Here is a 21,907-nt window from a genome sequence, read left to right as displayed (position 1 = left end):
ATTTGGATACAATGAAACTAACGCCATTGAGATTTGTGGTTAAGAATAAAACCAGTGATTGTGGGGTCACATAAAGGGGTTCCCTCGGGTTTAGGGAGACGTGAGCGGCTTGCACGTGCATTCTTCTTAGCAGAAATGAAATATTTAGAAGACAAGCCTCACTCACATGGGGTGAGGGGGGGCGTTCACGCAAGAATCAACGCGCAAGAACATGGACGTTTCCTTAGCATTTAAACTCTCTGTTTTTTACCTGGTTTGCTGCACACAATTAGACGAGGGTGATAATTAATAATTGCACACTCCAGTGGACTACGTTTCTTTCACTTTCTCTTTGCAAAAATGGCACTGTTAGAGTTTTCCCTGGTTCACACTGAGATGACGGTGGGGGGTGAGCGAGTGCCTGGGGCTCTTTTTTATCTGCTACACCAGTTGTGGTCCTAAAATAAACTCCATTCCTCGACCATATATGTCCAGGCGTCCAGCGCTCCTGGCAGGCGCAGAGCTCTCCCCGCCGCACAGGCCGCAGACAGGCTGCTCCGGTGCAGCCCGTCCTTCGAGCTGGCACCGTCTGCACTGCAGGCCTCTCTCTTCCGTACAGACGCCTCTCCTAGCTTGGAGCCCTCGCTGCTGTGCACATACCCCGTCCTACAGGCCGGTCTCTGGTTTCTACAGGACTCTCTGCGCGGTATACTCCTCTCTCAGGCTCACTGCTCTGCACCTCCCTATGTAGATCCCAGACCAGCTCTGCCTCCAAGCTGTGCCCCTTTCAGTGTCGCGTTTGTCTACAAACTTTCTGTGCCTCAAGGTCTCGCCTTTTCTTGTTTAACGCAATCTAAGGTAACACTTTCCACATAGCGCCCAGTGCTGTGTATAGACCTGGTCGGTCAGGGACGCGCCTGCCCCGTTGAATGCTATAGATTGTTCAACACAGTAGTGTTCGGGTCACGGGGTCAGGCCTATCCCATCTCATTATAGGTCTTCCCCATCGTGGGGGTTCTCCACAGGCCGGGTCTCCTCATAATTCCCGCCTCACACCCAGGCCTGGTCCGTCTCGAGAGAGAGACTCGGCCCCATCCTCGTCCCGGCATCTTCTCTCGGCCCGGCCCGGCCCCGCTCCGGGCCCTTCTCCCGGGCCATGCTTGTCACTCAGCTGAACCGGGAGTGCCTCCTGCACGTGTTCTCCTTCCTGGACAAGGACAGCCGGCGGAGCCTGGCGCGCACCTGCCGGGACCTCCTGGACGTCTTCTCGAACCCTGCCCTGTGGCCGCTGCTGAATTTCAACTCCCCGGCGGAGCTGCAGAGGAACAATTTCGTGCTGGGGCCGGCTCTGAGGCACCTGAACATCCGCTGGCACTCGAGCCGGGTCAAGGTGTGCAACGTGGAGGACTGCATGAAGAGCGCCTTCCAGCGCAACATCTGCAGCCGGCACGAGCAGCTCGTCAACCGCTTCCTGGAGCGCGTGAGCCGCAGGTGAGCAGGCGTCACTGAGGGAATTCATGATATCTGCTAAATAATGGATAACTTCCTACATTTACCTTAAGCCCCATCTTGATGTATGTACCTCCCCCCTATTTCACGAGAACAGGAAATCCGCAATGCACGCTGGCATGCACGGCATTCATATAGGAACTATTTAATACAGGAGCCCGTTACTTAATCCATAACTTCCTACTTCCGTGCACTGTCTGTCAGCTTCCTCTGCTGAGGGTCCCGGCCAGGCGAGCTCCGTATACTCTTGCCGTCTTCCTTCTTCCCCCGGGCTGCGGGGGGCGGGCACTTCCGGCCGGCCGCGCTAGGATTGGCCGGCCGGCCAGTCACGGGGCGGGAAACGGGGGAGAAGAGACGCAGAAGTGCCGGCAATGCCGGACCAGACACGGGGGCGTTCCCGGCGTCGCGTGACGTCGGCAAAAGCCAAAGAATGTCGGGAACGCCCCCGTGTCTGGTCCGGCATTGACGGACAGGCCCTCTCGTCCAATGGCAAGGCTCCGTTTACGGAGCCAGCCAATCAATGACGAGGGCCGAGCCAAAGCCACAATACTGTTCTCATCAGGTTTTCGCCTGCGCCGAAAAAGATGCGCAGAGCGCATCTTTTTGGCGAGGCAAAACCTAAAAAGGGCACTTTCCTACAATGTGTCCCAGAATCGTTCTTTTACTTTGATTAGAATGCTACTGCAGTCATAGGACCATGCAATAGCAGTCCCCACACTGCAAAGTTTGAGAACAAAAGCTTCAACTCTAGGAGTGCTTTGGAATTAATGGAAAGCCTCTCCAAGGGTCATTGCTATGAGGCTCCAGGAAACTCAGGGCAACTTCCTTCTGCAGACCCCAAACATGCTCTGAAAGTGTTGGTCGTACCACTGATCTTCTGGAGCACCACAGAGAAGAAAGTAATATGTAAATTGGGCCCCACAGGGGCACAAGGGGTGCTCCCAACAACCTTTGACTATGCGACCTTTGTCTGGTGCCGGGAGACCATACACAATCAGGCACCCTGATGGTGGTTTTGCTGACTTCTTGGCAGGGCAAGTCACAAGCCCCAGCAACACCAGCAGGTTCCCCGCACACCTTCCTTACCTAGCACAGGAGCCAGAATCAAGATCTTCAGCTCCCTCCTCAGGCGTGAGCCAGCAATGCTCTTCTCGCTCCTGCTCCAGTTGGAAGCAAAGCTGCTTGTTGTTAACTCACACCTGGAGAAGGGAGCAAATAGTCGTCTCAAGCCCATACTGGCTGAAGGCAGTAGGCAGCATGCCAGGCGCTCCACCCCCAAGACATGGGCATAGAGGGCAGGCAAAGCGCCCGGCATTGTCTTCCCCTTCTATGTTCCAGGTGATGAAACCAATAACTGCAGAAGGCACACTGATAGGAGTCTTTGCCCGCATACAGAGAGTATTACATGCTTAGATTCTGCACTGTACATGGACACACACACATATGTGGGAGAGGGAAGTTGCTCCTATCGTTAAGATTAACTGTTCTGATTAACGTTCAACTCAGTATGTACTTGTGAAATATGTTAACACATTTGAGGTAAAGACGGGTGATGTGAGACACTATACTCAAAATCCACCAATGGCACATATAATATTATTTGATGAGTTGGGGAGACATCTGCGCCCGAATTTGGGAGTCGATTAATTGGGTGGGGGGATACTATACAATGTAACTAGCCTTGGTGGCTATATTGTCATTTACTGCAATACTGAACATGGCTTACTTCCATTCCCACAGCAGGCAATGTATATATGCTGTTTACGTTATCCAAGTCAAGTGCAAGAAAGTGAACGAAATGCAATAAAGATATTACAAAAAAATATATACACTGTGTAAAATCCAAAGTTTTAGAAACCATTATGGCTTCAAAGTCAAAAACTAAATAAACAACAAACGGAGAAAATTACTGACTGGAAACCTGAGAGCGGAGAGCACATGTGGAGCATGCAAAAAATGATGCCTTTATGTGAACCATGTACTTCAATTTATATGGCTGCACCAACATGGCTGCACCGCTCAAATCCTGAACGGAAGCACTGAAAAATGTCTTGATCCAGTTTGACATTTGGAGATATTTATTAAGATGAGAAATTGCTGGGGAAAAGTACCGATTAGAATACATTTGTTACCTAAGCTTCCTCAAGTTCTTCTTCATTCTACTACAGATGAGAATAACACCATCACCCATGCATTAAAGATAAAAATAATAAAGGCCAAATGCTGAGCTCAACTCACGCAGCTCGCTTCCAGAGCATAATCAACTTGTCATCGCCACCAGATGCCAAATAGACTCCGCTGTTTGACCACCGCACACAGTTGACACAGGCTGGAATGAAAACACATAAGCAAGGAATGAAAACACATAAGCAAGGTTGGTATTGGTGGTTTGCAACAAGACTCAGAGCAACACTTCCTACTGTACACAGAAAGCATTAAATACACTATGTATAGATTTTTAAACTTAGACAGGGTTGGCCATGTCAGGATTCTACAATGTGTGTCCCACAATGTTCAGATCTCTCCAGAAGTGCCAACTACTAATCTACCTTGCAAATGAGAGAGTGAAGGATGAGACTTTCTTTTCTATGGATTTCTTTGGATTACAGAAAAGCCAGATTAAAGGATAGTTGCCGTTTTACGACAGGATACACTGTTTTGTATCAACAAAAAAATATTGGGAGCCACTATAAAACCTACACACAAGAACAAGTTTCTTAGTAGGTGTAAAGTTGGTGTAAGTTGTTTCAAAAGGAGTTTGGAGGAATTAGAAAAAACCCCAAATTGTACAGGTTTGCAAGCGGTCTGCATGCGGCTTACACTGTGACCTAGTGATATAGGGTTCCCTTCCAGACAACCTTTGTGTTTTACATTATCTTACCAAGTGAAATATGGTAACTACGATTAGAAGAAAAGGGTCAAAAGTGAAAGCTAAGTATGGGAATACGGGAGGTGAGCAATGGTTTATGTTTTGAGTCAGTTGGCTTTCTTTGCTAAAATCTTTGTTACAGAGAAGCATGCTCCATTAGCTCTGCACACTGAATACAGAGTGCATCTTACAAACACAAAAAAAGGTATTGAGTTATGAAGTTGCGATGAGCAATGCTAGGTTAAGGCTCCATTATTTCATTTCTGTCCCATTCTTCTGTGCACAAAGCAGGCTTCTCTCTTTCACTTGGAGCAGTGCCAGAGAGGAGACTATTTTATGTAAGGGCTCTTTGAGAAAATGTGGGAGCAAGATCCATTTCAAACGAACAATAGAAGGGGTGGGGTCAAAATATGAAACTGACAGTAACAGCAAATTTGAGAGGAGAAGACATAGGAGGTGATCACATCATTTCGAAATCGTAACGCCTAGCAAGCCATCTATAAAGCTAGCTGTTTAACAGCACTTTGGGAATTGCTATAGAGATGGTTTGCAAATGAGATTGCAATTTGCAATGTGAATTATGTACTAACAGGTACCTTCACAAAACATGTCCAGGGGTAGCAAAAAGACGTGCTTAATGAACGTTCATTGAACAGGTTTGAATGTGCGACCACTGCCTGATTTCCCAAAGGCTGTCCAATATGATTCCCAAAGAGAAAGATGCCACCTTGCAAAGCAGATACTACCCTGCTTCTTTGACTAAGCACTCCTTCTCCCCTTGTTGGGGAAAGATCCAATATTTATACTTTGGAGTCTCAGCGAACCCGCTGAGTGAGTCCACTGCGCCAAGGGAGCCACTCACACTTGAGGTATGGTATGGCACCCATTGCCAAAGCACTCCCTCTCCCCTTTTTGGGGAAGGATCCAGTATGTAGGCCTTGGAGTCTCAGAGACCCCTCTGAGAGAGTCCACTGCGTAAAGGGAACCTCTCGCAATAGAGATAGGGAAGGGATACCACTTCCTCTGGGTTCACAGCTTACTGGACTTTGAACGTTGCCTTGACTCGTCTACCGGTTTGTGTACCAGTCATCTTCACCTCCTTTCCCCATGCTGTGTCTCTCACCCTCCCCTCCTCTTTCCCACCTTCATTATCTGTATACTTCCCCTACTCCAACCCCCTCCCCTGAATCTCTCACCTTGCCTTCTTTTCCCCTTACGTATTTGTGCTTATTGTTTATCTCGACCTTACAAGTAACTATGTTGCCATGCTCTAAGAACTGTGTAACCTTTGTAACGATGTAACCTGTAACTATGATCTGATGCTCATGTAAAGCGCTCTGATAATAATTTCGGTTTTAGCCCACTACTGCGGTCGTAAACCACTGATAGACCCCTTTCCAGATCGCACCTAGGTGAGGGGTGCCAATTTCACACCTCGTCCGTTTAGAGATTTGAGTAGGATCTTTTACAAGACTAACAGACTTTTACGACTCCTAAAAGTGCTTTTGTAAATAGCTCAAAGTTATTTTACAAATCGCCGGCTTTGCAGCTACAAAAAACCTAGGTACATCAGACATAACCATTAGAATACTGCAATATTATTGTGGGACTGGAAGGCGTGTTCTATCCTAAAAACAAAAATCAATACACCATCTGAAACACTAAATAAAGATCAACCGGTGTGTTCCAAACAGATACTGTAATGATTAATAAAATATCATTTGTAGACCAGCGACCGCTAATTCCTGGCAGGTCTGTTCAGCTTACAATAAATATTAACTCTCTCTTGACTTGGCAGTGTACTTATATATCCGACCTCATGGAATCATGTTACTTTATTGGTGAAGCGGAGGCATAGAAAAACCATTCCTTCTTCCGGTATGATAGTTTTAATAAAAGCAGTTTGGCAAGTTCAAGGGGTGTCTGATGAAACCAATATTCTAGTTGCCCTGCAGCCTTGCACCCGCTTCTTTGGATCTAGAGGTGTATCAAAAATAACTTAAGGCACCTACCTAAGTGATTGTCCATCTGGCACAGCATCTTGGGAACACTTTCATTCTTTTCAGCATCTTCTTTGAGGACCGGTGGCATGTTCCAGATGACAACCTTTCCAGAATCCTGCCCTGAAAATTAATAAACAAAACCAACCTCTTTAATTTTTAATGTCTGATTTTTCTTACCATGAGAAATATAGAAATTTGCTCTTACATCATATCACACTCAGGGAATAACCTCAACCACTGATTTCCCCATTACATTATCTGGATGATGAGTGAAGCCCACTGTGTCATAGGCTTAAAACCCTGTGTGTCTAGTCTGGCCTCTTGTTCCAATTTTAACTCACTTTGAACATGAACCCGGTGAGACAGTCACAATGCACCCTGGGCACATGTCCATATCATATCCAACATGCATTATGGCATTGGCATTTCTAGCTCAAAGCTGACCCAATTCTAATTCAATCAGGATGCTGCTGCTCAGCTTTTTCACCAGCTATCCGATACAGTCCCAGTCACTGCAACCGGGTGACACTCTTTCTACCAGTTAACAATGCCCAAGGTGGCCCTGAGTGGCAGCCCTAACTTTAACTGTCCAAATAAAGTCCTTCACACTTCAGTCTTTTCAGTACATAGGAAATGCAGCAAATGGGAAATCCAGCACCAATACTGGTGTTCGGGACAATGATGGTGTCCAGATCAAGTTATTAACCATTTTACCCTTCCACAGTCAATGCTCTGTCCCACCCGCATTCACCTAGTATTTCATTCTACCAGTTGATACACTGGTTAACTTTACAGAAATAATTGATGAACCATCTGAGTCAACCCAGTCATTGTACCAGGTGACCCTCTGTCCAATGCATTCACTAACTACTTCACTCTCCCCCAGTCAATCCATTGGACGACTCGCTGCTCAAACTATTCACGAACCATCTGAACCACCCCTAGTCCTTACACTTGGTGATCGTCTGTTGAACCCATTCACTACGCATTTCACCGGCCCACAGTTGCTGCAGTGAGTCTTTACACTGGCATCACCCCAAGAAGTCCCGCCCAGCTTCAATCACTTAAATTCTACGTCCAAAACACCTTTTAACACTTTGAGTTGCATTCACCATACCCAGATCGCCTGCTGCGTTCTTTCTGTATCCGCCTTACACAGCCTCTTCCATTTCTCAAATAAAGATTCCTTGATCTCATTACATTCCGTTCCTTAATACTGAAGACATGCCAAGCTCTTATTTTACAGTTAGTAACTAACCTCATCACATCAATAGTTCAGTCTTCAACATCAAAGAACCTTGAGTTTCCTTCATTCTTGCCTCAGTGCACTTAGGACTGATTTCTCACTCCCAGGACTGGTGACTGCATGGACACTGCTCTCCAGCAGTACATATGTCTGAATCTGGGGACTATTTACAAATTACTTTTTTAACAACGAGTAGTCCACAAAAAGTATGTTTTGTTAAGTAAATGTTTCGATAGTTATTTTGTTTAGACAGAGGCAATTTACAAAAGAGATGACAAAACTACACATTAACAAAGCAGTGGTGCTCCTACAAATATTCCCCAGAATCAGCCATGCTCATAAGCATTCTTTAATGAAGCAACCATATTCCGAAAGCTTCTTTAACAAGGAAATTGCCCTTCAAAAAAAATTCAAAAGCAGTAGCAATCCACTCAAAAAATTCTGTAATGGAGAGATACTCTGGAGGTGGTAGTTGTGGTGGCTGAGTGGTGCTTAATTATTATGACCATTACCATACATCCGGTCGCTTTTGCAAAGGTTTCATTAGTATTGATGGTAGTAAATATCTCCCTCTTTTTAACTGTGTACACCCTAAAAGTGGACATTCATCGGTCTCTCTAGTTTTAATTCCTTAACACCTACTTCACTGAATGCTGGCCACAAGGTTCCTTTGCTCCAAACATACCTTACGTTCTTGGAGACTGCACTGCACTGCTTGCTTTGGTAACAAAAACAAAAGGGAGACGTGTAGCATGATAGTTCATAAAAAGAAGTCTTGATTTATGCTCTATGTTAAATTGAGGGAACATAAAGAGTAGGCTCTGGCTCTTCACACGCACACCATGACAAACTTAAACCTAGAATGGACAGTAATAGGACCAGAATAATTGCCAAAACACGATTCACCATACATCTAAAAGGTATTTAAAAACCGGATTGAGAAAGCTGCAAAAGGCATAGTTTAAATCTTTCACCAAAGAGAGTGAAGCGGTCCTCTCCTGAAAGCAGAAAACCTACAAGACAGGCCTCACCCCCCTGATAACGTAGCCTATAACCTAGACTTTATAAATGAGCCAACCCTAAAATATGGAGGACAAAGTGGCCAAATCTTAATGACCCCAAAACAGTTTGCATTCTGCAAACCACCATATCATGGCATCTTGTTGAATGGTCCGAGGCTATTTATTTATTTAACGGTATTAAATAGCGCTGGCTAGACCCAGAGGTATCAGAGCGCTTTACAGGGGTTGGAAGTGGAAACAAGTTACAAAATAGCGTTCGTACAAAAAGGAAAAGCATGAGAAAATATGAGCAAAATGTGAAGAACAGTAAATACCTAAACAGAACAATAAGCAGTACATTTAGTCCATAACAGGATTTGGATAGATGTGTAAGCGTGGGATGCCAGGGTTGCAGGGGGGAACGTTAGGAGGGAGGGTGAGACCGAAGAGGGAGAGTGGAGATGAGAAAGCATGTAGGAGTAGGCAGTGATTATATGGGAGCTAGTAGAAGGAGGGTGGGGGAAATGTGTGAGGGGGGATAGGCGGGGGAAGTGAGTCCGGTTTAAAGTGGTGTGAAAACCATAGGGTCACCACAGCAAAAATGGAGTCAAGGGTCACCCTAATATGTTTTGATATTGTTTCTTGTAGAGCACACACCTACCCTTCAATCTTCAAAAAATTTGGGAAACCAAGAAACGGCAGCCTCAATATATGGTCACTCTCCATATGGTACGCTGGGAGGTTTTTAGTGTTTTATTGAAAACTAGGTGATATATATTAATTTGTAGGTCTCGCCTACGCAGCGCGCATGCGCTGAATAGGAGGACCTTTAGCCGTTGCTCTGGTAATTTACAAGCACACACTAGTGCTCGTGGTGCATCCACATTGCGGGAGCGCGCAGTGGCGCGCCACCAGCATGAGTGCAGTGCTTGAAAATGAGCAGACTGTGCGCGCAATCATGCAGCACTCCCGGGCTTTTCTCTGTCGCTCTCTTAGTTGATGCAAGTTAGTTGACAATATGTTTTTCTTTATTATTTCTCTTCTGTGCTTTAAAACCAACATGCGTAGTTTGTCCCACAATTTATTAGATTTTTTGCTAGCGCGAGCATTGTAAACATAGGGTGCCATAGTGCTGTATCTGAGGTCCAAACAGCATTTGTGGACGGTCTGTCTTTTTTTCCTGCTGGTTCCTGGTGGTTATTCGGACACGTGTGGTGCGTGTTCTTACTTTTACTAGCACACGTTTTTCTGTCCAGATTGTTGTTTCAGGTGTTCCACGTATGGATGCGCTATTGTTGCTGAAAACCGTGGAATTCCCCAAGGACTCTGTTGTTACTGACTGATATGTTTTTTTTTCTTTTTACCTCAAGGGGGTGCACCATGCAGTGCATGCAGATGGGAAGGGCACATGTAGGCTGAGGTGTTTGATGACCATTGGCGTCCTCTGTCTGGTACTGAGATAAGATACAGTGGTGAACGTCCTTATTTATGCAGGCTGGCTGGGAGATCTCTTTGGACTGCCTGAGCTGCAGACATCGGGAAGACTGCTGAATAATTTTTTTATTGTGGCTGGTATGTTGGGACATGTTGAGGAAGGGTGGGCGTTTCTAATGGGAGAGTTCTTGCATGGATAGGACATTTCTCTCTATGGGAGCCGTGTTTGCTGGTATTTTAGAGATTGGGCCTCGTAATTGGGATAGTTCTGGGTAAACACTTACCCAGTGCATCACCTTAGTGCTCGAGGAACATTTAGACATTGAAAAAAAAGGATTTATTGAGAATGGCCTACATACGTAATAGTATTATTATGCCATTTTACTCACCTGTAATAAATGGAAAAGTTCCCATCTTTTATCCTTCTAGCCAGACTAACCATACCTCAGTCAACATTTCTAAAGTTATACGAGCTCTTGAAATTGTTATAAGCCCCACACTTTCCAGGAAAACTTAAGTTAACAAAGTGTCAACATTTTTTAGTTTACTTTATTTGGTTGAAAATAAACCCTAAAAGTGCAATAAAACATCAGGTTAAAACATTTACAACTTGAGTAGCACAGCACACAAACTGACATAACAGTACAATCTAATATGTAAGATAATAAATACAACTGGCAGTCGACGGAGGGGTCTCACTCAACAATTACCTGTCAACAAAAATCTCAGATTGATCCCCTATATTCACTGGTAGGTTGGGCCACCAAGAAGATAATCTTAATACACAGCATTGCAAAACTGCCACTGCCCTCTCAATAAACCCATCCAGAGAGGAGTTTTTCGGTTTAGTTGGAATGTTTACCTCCAACTTAAGCTTGCCAAGGTTATGACTTTTTTTTCTTTTTTTCTTCAGGCCAGTCACAATCCAGATGTGTACTGTCTCATACAAGCTGTTGGCACACTAGCCACAGTGATACATGGTGATGAAAAGGCCTTAATGTGTATGCACAGCTAGTGGCATTATCTAACCTTGTACCTTGCACGGTGGAAGAACAGCTTATCACAAGGCCAGGGGGGCCCATCCCAGCCTCCTACGGTCGAAGACGAGCCTGGTGCGTCCCGCAATGGGTAGGTGTAAAATGGTTTATAGCGCAGCAGGATGTAGAGGCCGCTGCCTTCCCCTCACTCCTTTCTAAGAGAATTCTGAGACTGGTAGTCCTCGTGCCCTAATGCGCCCTGCCGTAATTCATTTTCAAGCCCATGATGACACTTGGCTACCTCTTGCATTACCTCATAAGATTTAAGCAATATCATCACTTCTCCTCTGAAAACAGCACAGTTCCTAAATTCCTTTGGGTAAAACTGACAAATAATTCCAAGCTAGGAGCTTACTTTCTATGCTTGTATCACATCCAATAATGCGAGCATAGAGAAAAAAAACGGTTGGCAGTACTATTTTCTCTCTACAGACTGCCACATTATGAAACTTCATCCCTGCAAAGATAATACCACTGTGCATCTGTGATTCAGAACAGTGCTAGCTGTTCCCTACATAATCACCAAGAAACATCTGCACAATTAGTGTACGTAGTTGGGAGACAATGCCGTCCCACATAAAAGATTGTTGTTCTTTTTTAAGACCTGCATGAAAATGAGCTTCACTTGTCTTGTCGATCGAATCATCCCCTACCCACCTTTTGGTTGCTTTACTCTTCTTAAATCAACCTTGCAAAATGGTATTCCTTCTGTCCCTTTGGCTCTGTATGCATCCTCCCCCTTAGAATAACAATCTCCTAATTTCTTCGTAATACAGCTGCACACTTCTTAAATATTTCCCATGAATCAACAATTCACCTGCTAACAATGGCTTGCTAACTCCTTTAGTTCAATTTAATTAATCACATGATTAAAATGCAACTTACTTTAACTAATTGAAGCACTCCATTAAATATAGAATTCTTCCGTTTGGATGAAATGGTTCATCATACGTGCACAGGCCAAAAACTTATCAAACACAAGAATCCGGCACTAATGCATATAATGGCATTATTTTAAGAGCACAAGTGTAAACAAAACTATTTAACTAATGACCGCTGGATTAACCACTAACATTTCATTCCCGAGTACTATTTTTCTTGTTGTAAAGCAATTCACTGCCTCACTAAGGGTAGTGATATTACCTTGCAATACAAACAAGCATTGGCATAGCCAATAGGTCTCGCCTTTGGTACCTTATAAGTGTTTAGCTATGCAACAGTTGATGTTGTTGCACCAAGGATCTTGTGCTGGATAACTAAACACTTTTAAGGTAGAGGACTGCCAGAGGCCACACCTGAGGGCCATCTACCATAAGGAAGTGCTGCCCAAAGAGTGCAATCCATCCCAATCTACCCCATTATACTCCAATCTGCCACCGGCCCCTCTACCTCGAACTACCTCAACCTCCACGCTAATCTACACCACTCCACTCCACTCCACTCTACTACACTTCAATCTACCCCACCCCAATCTACCCCAACCCACTCTACTCCACTCCAATATACCCCAATCTACCATACCCCACTCATATCTACCAGACTCCAATATATCTGATTCCAATCTACCTCAATCTACCCCACTCCATTCCATTGTACCCTACTCTAATCCATCCAATTCACCCCACTCCAATGTACCCCAATTCACCATAATATACCCTTCCACTCCAATCTCCACTCCAATATATCCAGCTCCACTCCAATCTATCAGGATCTACCCCTCGCCACTCTAATCTAGTCTAATCTACCTCACATTAATCCAGCCCACTCTACTACACTCCAATCTACCCCACTCCAATCTCCACTCCACTCTAATTTAGCACAATACCCCATTCCCCTGTACCCCACTCCACTCTACTCTAATCTACACAATTGACCCCCTCTACTCCAGTCTAATCAATCAATCAATCAAATAATTTCATTAGTAAAGCGCACTACTCACCCGTGAGGGTCTCAAGGCGCTGGGGTGGGGAATGCTGCTACTGCTCGAAAAGCCAGGTCTTAAGGAGTTTTCTGAAGGTCAGCAGGTCTTGGGTCTGCCGTAGGAGGATGGGGAGGGTGTTCCAGGTCTTGGCGGCGAGGCGGGAGAACGATCTGCCGCTGGAGGTCGCTCTTCGGAAGCAGGGGACTGTGGCGAGGGAGAGGTCAGCGTAGTGGAGCTGGCGGGTGGGGGTGTAGAAGCCGAGTTGTCTGTTGAGGTACGTTGGTCCGGTGTTGTGGAGTGCCTTGTGTGCGTGGGTGAGGAGCTTGAAGGTCATCCTCTTGTTGACCGGGAGCCAGTGCAGGTTTCTCAGGTGGCGTATGATGTGGCTGCGGCGAGGGATGTCGAGGATCAGGCGTGCAGAGGCGTTCTGGATGCGTTGGAGTCGTCTCAGGAGTTTGGCCGAGGCTCCTGCGTAGAGGGCGTTTTAGTAGTCCAACTTGCTGCTGCAAGGGCCTGAGTGACCGTTCTTCTCGTTTCAGTGGGGATCCACTTGTAGATCCTGCAGAGCATGCAGAGGGTGTTGAAACAGGAGGAGGAGACAGCGTTGACCGGTTTAGTCATGGAGAGGGAGGAGTCGAGGATGACCCCTAGTTGTGTGCTTGGTCAGTGGGTGTTGGAGCGATTCCCAGTGCGGTCGGCCACCAGGAATCGTCCCAGGCCTAAGGGGTGGATCTGAGGATGAGGACCTCCTTGTCCGAGTTCAGATTCAGTCGGCTGCTCCTCATCCATTCAGCGACGGCCTTCATTCCTTCGTGAAGGTTGGTTTTGGCGGTGTGGGGGTCCTTGGTGAGGGAGAGGATCAGCTGGGTGTCATCGGCGTAGGAGATTATGTTGAGGTCGTGCCGACGGGCGACGTGGGTGAGCAGTGCCATGTAGATGTTAAACAGAGTTGGGCTGAGGGATTAGCCCTGGGGTACGCCGCAGATTATCTCGGTGGCTTCGGAGCGGAAGGGGGGAAGGCGGACGCTCTGTTCTGCCGGAGAGGATGGAGGAGGTCCAGTCCAGGGCCTTCTCTTGGATCCCGACGTTGTGGCGGCGTGTTCAAGGTGTGTGGTGGCAGACCGAATCGAAAGCGGCTGACAGGTCCAGGAGGATGAGGTCCGCTGTTTCTCCGTTGTCCAGCAGGGACTTGATGTCATCGGTGGTGGCGATGATGGCAGTCTCTGTACTGTGGTTGCTGCAGAACCCGGACTGGGCAGGGTCCAGGATGTTGTTCTCCTCGAGGTAGCGGGTCAGTTGTTCGTTGACGGTCCTCTCAATGACCTTTGCCGGGAACTGGGGCAGGGACATGGGCCGGATGTTCTTGAGGTCCGCCTAGGGTTTCTTGAGTAAGGCGTTGATCTCGGCATGCTTCCAGCTCTCCGGGAAGATTGCGGTCTCGAAGGAGGTGTTGATTACTTTCCGGAGATAGGGTGCAATGGATGTGCTGGCTTTGTTGAAGATGTGGTGTGGGCATGGGTCTGACGGAGATCCGGAGTGGATGGTGTTCGTGATCTTGATAGTGTAGTCGTCGATGTTGGTCCAGGAGAGCAGGCGGTTGGTGCGGATGGTGGTCGTGGGGCAGAGGTCTCAGTGGTTGTCGGGCGGTCGTGGCGATGAAGCTGTTGTGGATGTCTGCGATCTTGCGGTGGAAGAAGCTGGCCAGCGAGTCGCACAGGTCTTGCGAGGGTGGGAAGTCGTTATGTGTTGGAGCTGGGGTTGGAGAGTTCCTTCACGATGTTTAAGAGCTCTTTGCTGTTGTGCGAGTTGTCTAGGCGGTTTTAAAAGGAGGCCCTTTTGGCGGATCTCATGAGGTGATGGTGTCTGCGGGTGGCGTTCTTGTGGGCTGCGTGGCTGTCTGGTGTTCGTTCACGGAGCCAGATCTCCTCCAGCTTTCGGCAGGTTTGCTTGGAGGCCCGGAGGTCTTCAGTGAACCAGCTAGCTTTCTTGTAGGTGTGACTGTTGGAGGGTTTCTTGATCGAGGCGAGGGTGTTGGCACAGTCGTTGATCCACTGTCTGAGGTTGCGGGCGGCGGTGTCGGGGTTGGATGGGGTAGGCGGGTGGGCTCTGGGCGATGGTGGTGGTGGTTAGCTGGTCTTTGTGACTTTGCTCCAGCAGGGGCAAGGCATCTGTTGGGTGCGTGGTGCATGGTGGGTTTCTTAAAGGTGAAGTGGATGCAGCGATGGTCGGCCCAGTGGACATCGGTGGTGTGGTTGAAGGAGACGTGGGGGCATGCGGAGAAGATGGGGTCAAGCGTGTGTCCAGCGGAGTGGGTGGGTGGGTGTTGTGACAAGTTGTCTGAGTCTGAGGTTGGCTAGGTTGTCGATCAGGGTGGTGGAGTTGGTGTCGTTGTTCTCGAGGTGGAAGTTCAGGTCCCCAAGGAGGATGTAGTCTGTGGAGGCGAGGGCGTGTGTCCTGACGAAGTCGGCGATGGAGTCGCTGAACTGTGGTCAAGGTCCGGGGGATCTGTAGATGAGGGCTTCCCTGAGGGTGGTGTTGGGGTCGGTGTGGATATGGAAGTGCAGGTGTTAAGCGGTGCTGAGGGTGTCGTCGGTGTTGGTCGAGACTGAGAGTGTTCCTGTAGACAATAGCGATTCCTCCTCCTGCATCGTTGGTGCGGTCCCTGCTATGTCGGGTGCCGAGGCGGGGTTCAGCCAGGTCTCCGCCACGAAGGCGACGTCTGGGGAGGTTGAGTCGAGTAGGTCCCAGAGTTCAACGGCGTGTTTGCGGCTGGAGCGGGTGTTGAGAAGGATGCATCTGAGGTGGTTGGGTTCTTTCCTGGTCGGCAGCACGGTGGGGCGGATGCTTGTGAAGCTGCAGTTCTTTTGGCCTAATGAGATGCCCCCACCCCCTCCAAAGAAGTCGTTAAAATTTCTTGGCTTCATTAGTGATGAGCTGCTTGGTTAAGTGATATCTTCATGCTTCTTCCAACTTCGCCGAAATAAGAAGATAAAGAAATATCCTACTACTGACGCCTTGGTCCAAGTTATAATAGATCTGGTCATGTCAAGAATGGACTATGCCAATTCTCTTTACTTGGGTTTTTTCAAACATCTTATGCGGAGGATCCAGTTGAACAAAACCAGGATCCTCTGCTGATCTATCAACTTCGCAAACATGGCCATATTTCTCAAGGGACAAAAGGTATTCACTGGCACCTAGCTGCACAGAGATTCAAGTTAAAACAAGCATTGGAAATGCAATAGGTCTCGCAATAGAAAAGTTTGAGCGTTTGGTGTGGTAAATGTAAATATTTTTAAATTTTTGTTTATCTTTTGCAAATTATAAAAGTATTAATTTTGTTATTTGAAATGCCAATAGTTATAAATTTAGCAAATGTTACATCTATAGCATTAGTAAAGGTACATGTTTAGTTTTCCCCTGTCTTACATGTATTGATCTGACAAATCACAATGTTTTAAAAATGTTATAAATAATGAATAGTGACCTAATGTTAGTTGTAATTTTCAATGGTACTAGATCAAAAGTTTGTAAAACATTTTTGTAGTTCTTTTAATTTTATTTTGTTGTTTTGTTCTGGGATCATGCAGGCTCTAAATAATGATTCTAAACCTTGTACCTGCCACTCTTTTGTACCCCAGATGGTTTTTGTCTCAATGTTGTTTTTCCAAAATTCAAAACCAAATGTAGACATTTTTTCATAACATTTTTCAGAATAAATCAGTTTAGTATTGGTCAACATGTTTTTCATTCCTGTCTTATTTAACATTTTGAAATAAAACGTTTCTGGATTCGTGATATTAAACCCTGAGAAGTATGGGAATTTCTCATAAAAAAATTTCGAACTGCCTTTTGGCGGAGTTGGACAATGTTCCCACTGATTACAACTGAAAACATTTCTAGGATTAGCAGATTTACGCAGATAATGATGCCCAAAGGGATTGAAGCAATACATTTCCTCATAATTCGATGAACCCTGTAAATAATCATGTTCTGTAAATTTTGCTGACATTTCTAAATCTGACATCATATTATTAATATTTTCAAAGTCCCAATCATCAGAGAAAGTACTAGGTGATAAGAAGTCACTTAAGGAGATCTTGAATTGGTGTGGATATTTCAAGAGCTCAACCAGGCCATAGATTTCATAGTCAGTTTTGTCCCATGCTACACTACCAGGTGTAGGAATGGCTGTGATGTTCACTGATGATAGTTCTCGTTTTTCGATGTGAGAAGATCTGTGTGGTTTCAGGACCAAGTTGATGTTCTGACTTGCTGTGTCCATTGTGATATATTTTCCATCAATAAATCTAACCAAACTTAAAACCAAGATGAGCCACAGAAGGAGGAAAAGTACACCTAACACAATCCATAATTTAATCCATGGTGAAATTAGATATGTTTCTCTCAGTTGATGAAAGAGCTCTGTAATTTTTTCTTTGAAAGTTTTGTTGCTGGCTTGTCTCCATGTTCACTTGGATCATCAGAAAAGTCATCGAAATTGATGAAGTAGCCAGATGCAGTTCTGTCAATTGGTGGGATTGCTTCCGGATTTCCATTGATCTTTGGATTTTCTTTTGTTACATTTGTATAGTCAGAGGCTACATCGTTGTAGACAGGTGTTTCTTGACGAACTGTTCCATGGCATTGTTGCATAGTCCTTTTTTATTCACTGCAGGTTTATCAAAAGTGATTAGTCTCTCAGTTTGAACCTCTTGGATTGTAGCAAGATTTGGTCTTACGCTATTTCTCGGGAGTCCACTGGGCCTGCTACTTATTATTGGCCACGGTTGTGGTTTCACCAGGTCGATTGATACAACTCGGTTCTCCTTTTTACCAGCAAGGGGCGGTAGTACTACTGATCTTGTTCCGCTGACAGCTAAGACTGGTACTGCTTTTCTGTAAGAAGGCCCAAATTCCTTCTTCACCGCAATCTTTTCTCTGACCAGATCCCCAATCTTTGGAATCCAGACAGGTCCTGCTGGGACAGGTGGTTTTTCTTCAGTGGTCGCTGGTTTTTGCTTTTCGTTACTTAGACTTTTTCTTGTTTCATTTAAGTCCTGTAAATCAGCCAAACGATCTTGGATATCAAAAGGTTTTTGTTTCACCACTGAAGTGAAGTGTAACAATCGAGATCATGAATGATCATTCTTGTACCAAACAAAAGTTCGTACGGAGTGATACTTCCTAGAGAATTTCTTGGCAGATTATTAAGACTACGTTGGACACTTATTAGATGTTTGACCCACCTGTCACCCGAACCTAATACCCTCGCTGTTATAGATTGCTTTATGTCACGTTTTTTTCTCTCCACTACCGCATTTCCCTCGGGATGGAATGGACTAGAGTACCGCAATGCAATGCCCATGCCGGCCATGGCCTCCTTGTAAGCCCGAGAGCTAAAGGCAGGACCCTGGTCAGAATGTAGCATGCCAATTGCGTATGTGCCGATAAAGACTCGCAAATCTTTTATAACAGTTCTGGCGTCAGCCGAGCGCTGGGGCCACATCCAAATGAATCTCGTCCTAATAATTATGGGATCGCATTCTTCCGTCTGGATGTCTGCGTATAGATAGCCTGATGCTGTCTAATAGAGGTGTCTGGGCAGGTGTCTGGTCCGGTTCACAACTGCGATCTCTGTTGCAGTCCTGACAATTCATTGCAAAGTTATAAATTTGCACGCTCATCCCCGGCCACCAGTATTTTTATTGTAATTCTATTAGAGATTTCAGGATCTCTTGGTGCCTCAGACCCAATCCCATGTGTGCTTCTACAATCAAGAAGACTCTCCGGTTCGTGTTTGGAATTACTATTCCCCACTCCAGGGATTTGAGCAAACGAAACGGAGTTCGCATCAATTATGTATGTATTGCCGAGTGGATAGTTTAGAGGTACACCACATAATTGCCTTCCATTGAGGCTTTCACTGCTAGTAGCGTTTCTCCATCTATTTGTTTTTTAGAACGCTTTTTTGTGGCGACGGAAGCCGGTTGACCAGCTGCCGCTGTGGTTCTGTCAGCCAATGAATTCCCTGCAACGTGAACGCCATCACGTTGAAGACTGCGTATGTATCACGTGAGTCTTTCGTAGTTCTTTCTGCAAAAGAACTACTTGTTCCCATAGTTTCTTATGCTTCATTGTGGCACCTGTCTCATCTTTGTAACTGTTTTTTATCCAGGTCTGCATGCTGTTATTGTAAGACCGGACGCAGTTATGTGAATCGCACACTACAAGTGTCGGAAATTCGCGATCTGCATTTTCAAGCGCCATCTTTAAAGATCGTATTTCAGCTCGCTGAGCTGTACAGTTTGAGTGATTCAGTTTTAGTGACCATCGGTCTGAATTTACCTAAGCGCCAGCGACCTTTAACAATCGCGCACGCAGCATTGTAAATATGTTTTCCCACAACGTAGTGTTGTGCAAATCTGTCCGTGTAGATTACACAGGTGTACTGTTCGAGAGGCAGAATTTCGATTGACAGAGGGCATTCATGTTCGTATTCCAGATCTTCTAGATTTTTCATTTTCGGATCAAAAGCGTGCTTCACATCTTCTGTAGCAAGAGAATTTTCCCATTGTATCCATTTTGGATCTAGAGCTATAGCATTTAGAATGCCTGGTCTTGTTACTGCCTCAAGGGCTGATACTGCTGTTAAAACAGATATCCTCTTCCCTTGGGCTAGGGCTCTTTCTTTTGCTACAGCAGTTTGAACCGCAGTTAGAATTTTTTCAGTAGAACTGAATTTCATTTCAGCTTGTGTGTACAAGAGTGATTTGTAAGCTATTGGTACCGTTTCTCCCTCATTAGAGGTCAGGCATGTGAATACGCATCTTCCTGGGATGACTCGGATTACAAGGTTTAGTTCGTTTGCGCGTGTTTGCAGTTTTGTTTTAGTTAACATGTCCGTTTGTAATGATCTTAAAATTTCTGTGTGTTTTTGAGTCCAAATAATTGGTTTAAAATCAGGTTTTATTAGTTCGTATAGAGGTTTAACCCTCTCTGCATAATTTAGAATGTATGTTCTTCCGAAATTCAGGAAACCTAGAATTGATTGTCTGCTAGGCTTTTGCCTACACTTGATAACTCATATCCTAAAAATAGGACTGTTAAATGGGCAATTCGTGATTATTTAAAGTTGAATTTGTACCCTTCAGATGCGAACCCAAGTATGATGGTGTTCACTCTTTTCAAGTGAGACTCCAGGTCATTGTCAGTAAGATAAATTTCATTGACATAAGATAATGCCTCATCATCGTATATTTGTAGTAACTCTGTTACCCTGGCTGAAAATAATCCTGGGCTGTTCTTGAATACCTGTGGGAGACGACAAAATTGTTTTTGGGTCCCCATGCTGGAGAAAGCGGTCAAATATCTGCTTTCAAGGTGCTATGTTTTGACAGAAGAAACCATTTGAAATATCTAAGGTTGTTTTATATTTCTTGCGCACAATGTAATTCATTAGTGCTGCACTGTGTGAGTTTTGTACTGCAAATGTTTTACAGCAGGAGTTTAGGTGTCTGTAGTCAAAAACTAGACTATCTGAATCGTCTGGCTTGGAGACAGGAAACAAAGAATTGTTCATTTGTGAGGTGCATGTTTCAATCACCCCCTGATATTCAAGTTGATATAAGATTTCTCCAACTTGTTTCTTAGCTTCTTGCTTAACAGGATACAGCCTCTGTGCAGTAGGTTGATTTTTTAACTGGATTTTATGGGGAGGAGAATCCTCATCCCATCCTACATGATTTTTATATAATGCAGGTGCTTGGGCCACTGCCCATTTTCTTGCAAATGTGTATTTTTATGAATTGGAATGTGATTTGAGAAGTCAGGCATAATCATTTCTTCGCCATGTGGGCACTCCCTGACAAACTCTGGTGGCCAGTCCTTTTCTGCTAGAAGGATATCATAATCTTTAGATAGATTTTCTCAGAAGGGACCTTTTATTTTCCTAGTTTTATCTCCCTCTATACGTAATGTAATTTCATATAGTTTATGGGGCACGCTAACTCGGGTGTCTGCAGTTTCCACTTGAATGTATTCATTTGTGTCCACTGTCTCCAGAAGATTCATCAGGATCTTGCGAGCGATGGTCACTTCTGCTGCGCTGTCTAGCATTGTCTGGGCCCACTCTCAGTTTTTCAGTTGTGTCCTCAGAATTCTCGGCATGTTTTACTTTAATACTGGCTACCTTCTTTCTGAAATTGTAATTTTTTACTTTGATGAGCAGGTTCTTTGTCTTTGGACTTGACGTGCTCTTCTTTATGTTCTGACCGTCCTCTTCTTTCCGATTTCTTTGAGGAAGTCTAAAAAGATAGAGAGGGACGTGTATCAATTTCTTGATATCTGTCAGGTTTTCTCAAATTGTCCCTATTTCTAAGGTTGTATCTTTTTTCAGAGGGCTCCCGTTGTGGAGACTTGCCCCCCCCCTTCTGGAGATCTATCTCTTCGTTGGGGAGACCTTCCTCTGGTCTGAAACTGTTTTTCTCTGGGAGAGGTTTGTTTATTACCCTCCCACTTCTTCTTTTGTGAATTGAGGTTATTTTTAATGAAAGTTTTTTCAGGATTTTCAATTAGTTGGGGTTTTACTGGTTTACCACCCAAACTATCTCTACCTAATTCTTCATAGGATTTTTCAATTATTCTGGCAAGTTCAAAAGGTTGGTCTGCTATATCTGTTTCTTTCAATTTTTGGCGCCACAGATGCTGCCTCTCCTTTTATGTTGGCTAGTAATATAGCCGAGACCTGCTTAAAGTCTTTCAGTAATTTCATACCTATAGTTAAAGCATGTTCTGGACCGTATTCATTTTGAATCTGTCTTAGTACATCTGGTATAACCGCCATAGACGGAACACCATGTGTCTTTGTGTAGATAGAAGCAAAGACTGTGCCCCAAGTGTCACAGTC

General features: G+C 45.1%; 1 protein-coding gene across 2 annotated transcripts in view; it reads right to left on the bottom strand.

Moving 5' to 3' along the window:
- HIRA (histone cell cycle regulator) overlaps positions 1 to 21,907 on the bottom strand; it is a 436,977-nt gene that overhangs the window by 351,101 nt on the left and 63,969 nt on the right. For both annotated transcript variants that reach the window (XM_086942648.1, XM_086942649.1), the window contains exons 3-4: positions 6,370 to 6,480; positions 3,727 to 3,817 (exon numbers count right to left, since the gene is read on the bottom strand). In XM_086942648.1, the coding sequence (XP_086798774.1) occupies positions 3,727 to 3,817; positions 6,370 to 6,480 (202 nt within the window). The remainder of the gene's footprint in view (positions 1 to 3,726; positions 3,818 to 6,369; positions 6,481 to 21,907) is intronic.

The sequence above is a fragment of the Lissotriton vulgaris genome, chromosome 11 (genome assembly GCF_964263255.1).
Source record: "Lissotriton vulgaris chromosome 11, aLisVul1.2, whole genome shotgun sequence".
In the NCBI taxonomy this organism is placed as follows: domain Eukaryota; kingdom Metazoa; phylum Chordata; class Amphibia; order Caudata; family Salamandridae; genus Lissotriton; species Lissotriton vulgaris.
This window is presented reverse-complemented; position numbering and strand designations above follow the sequence as displayed.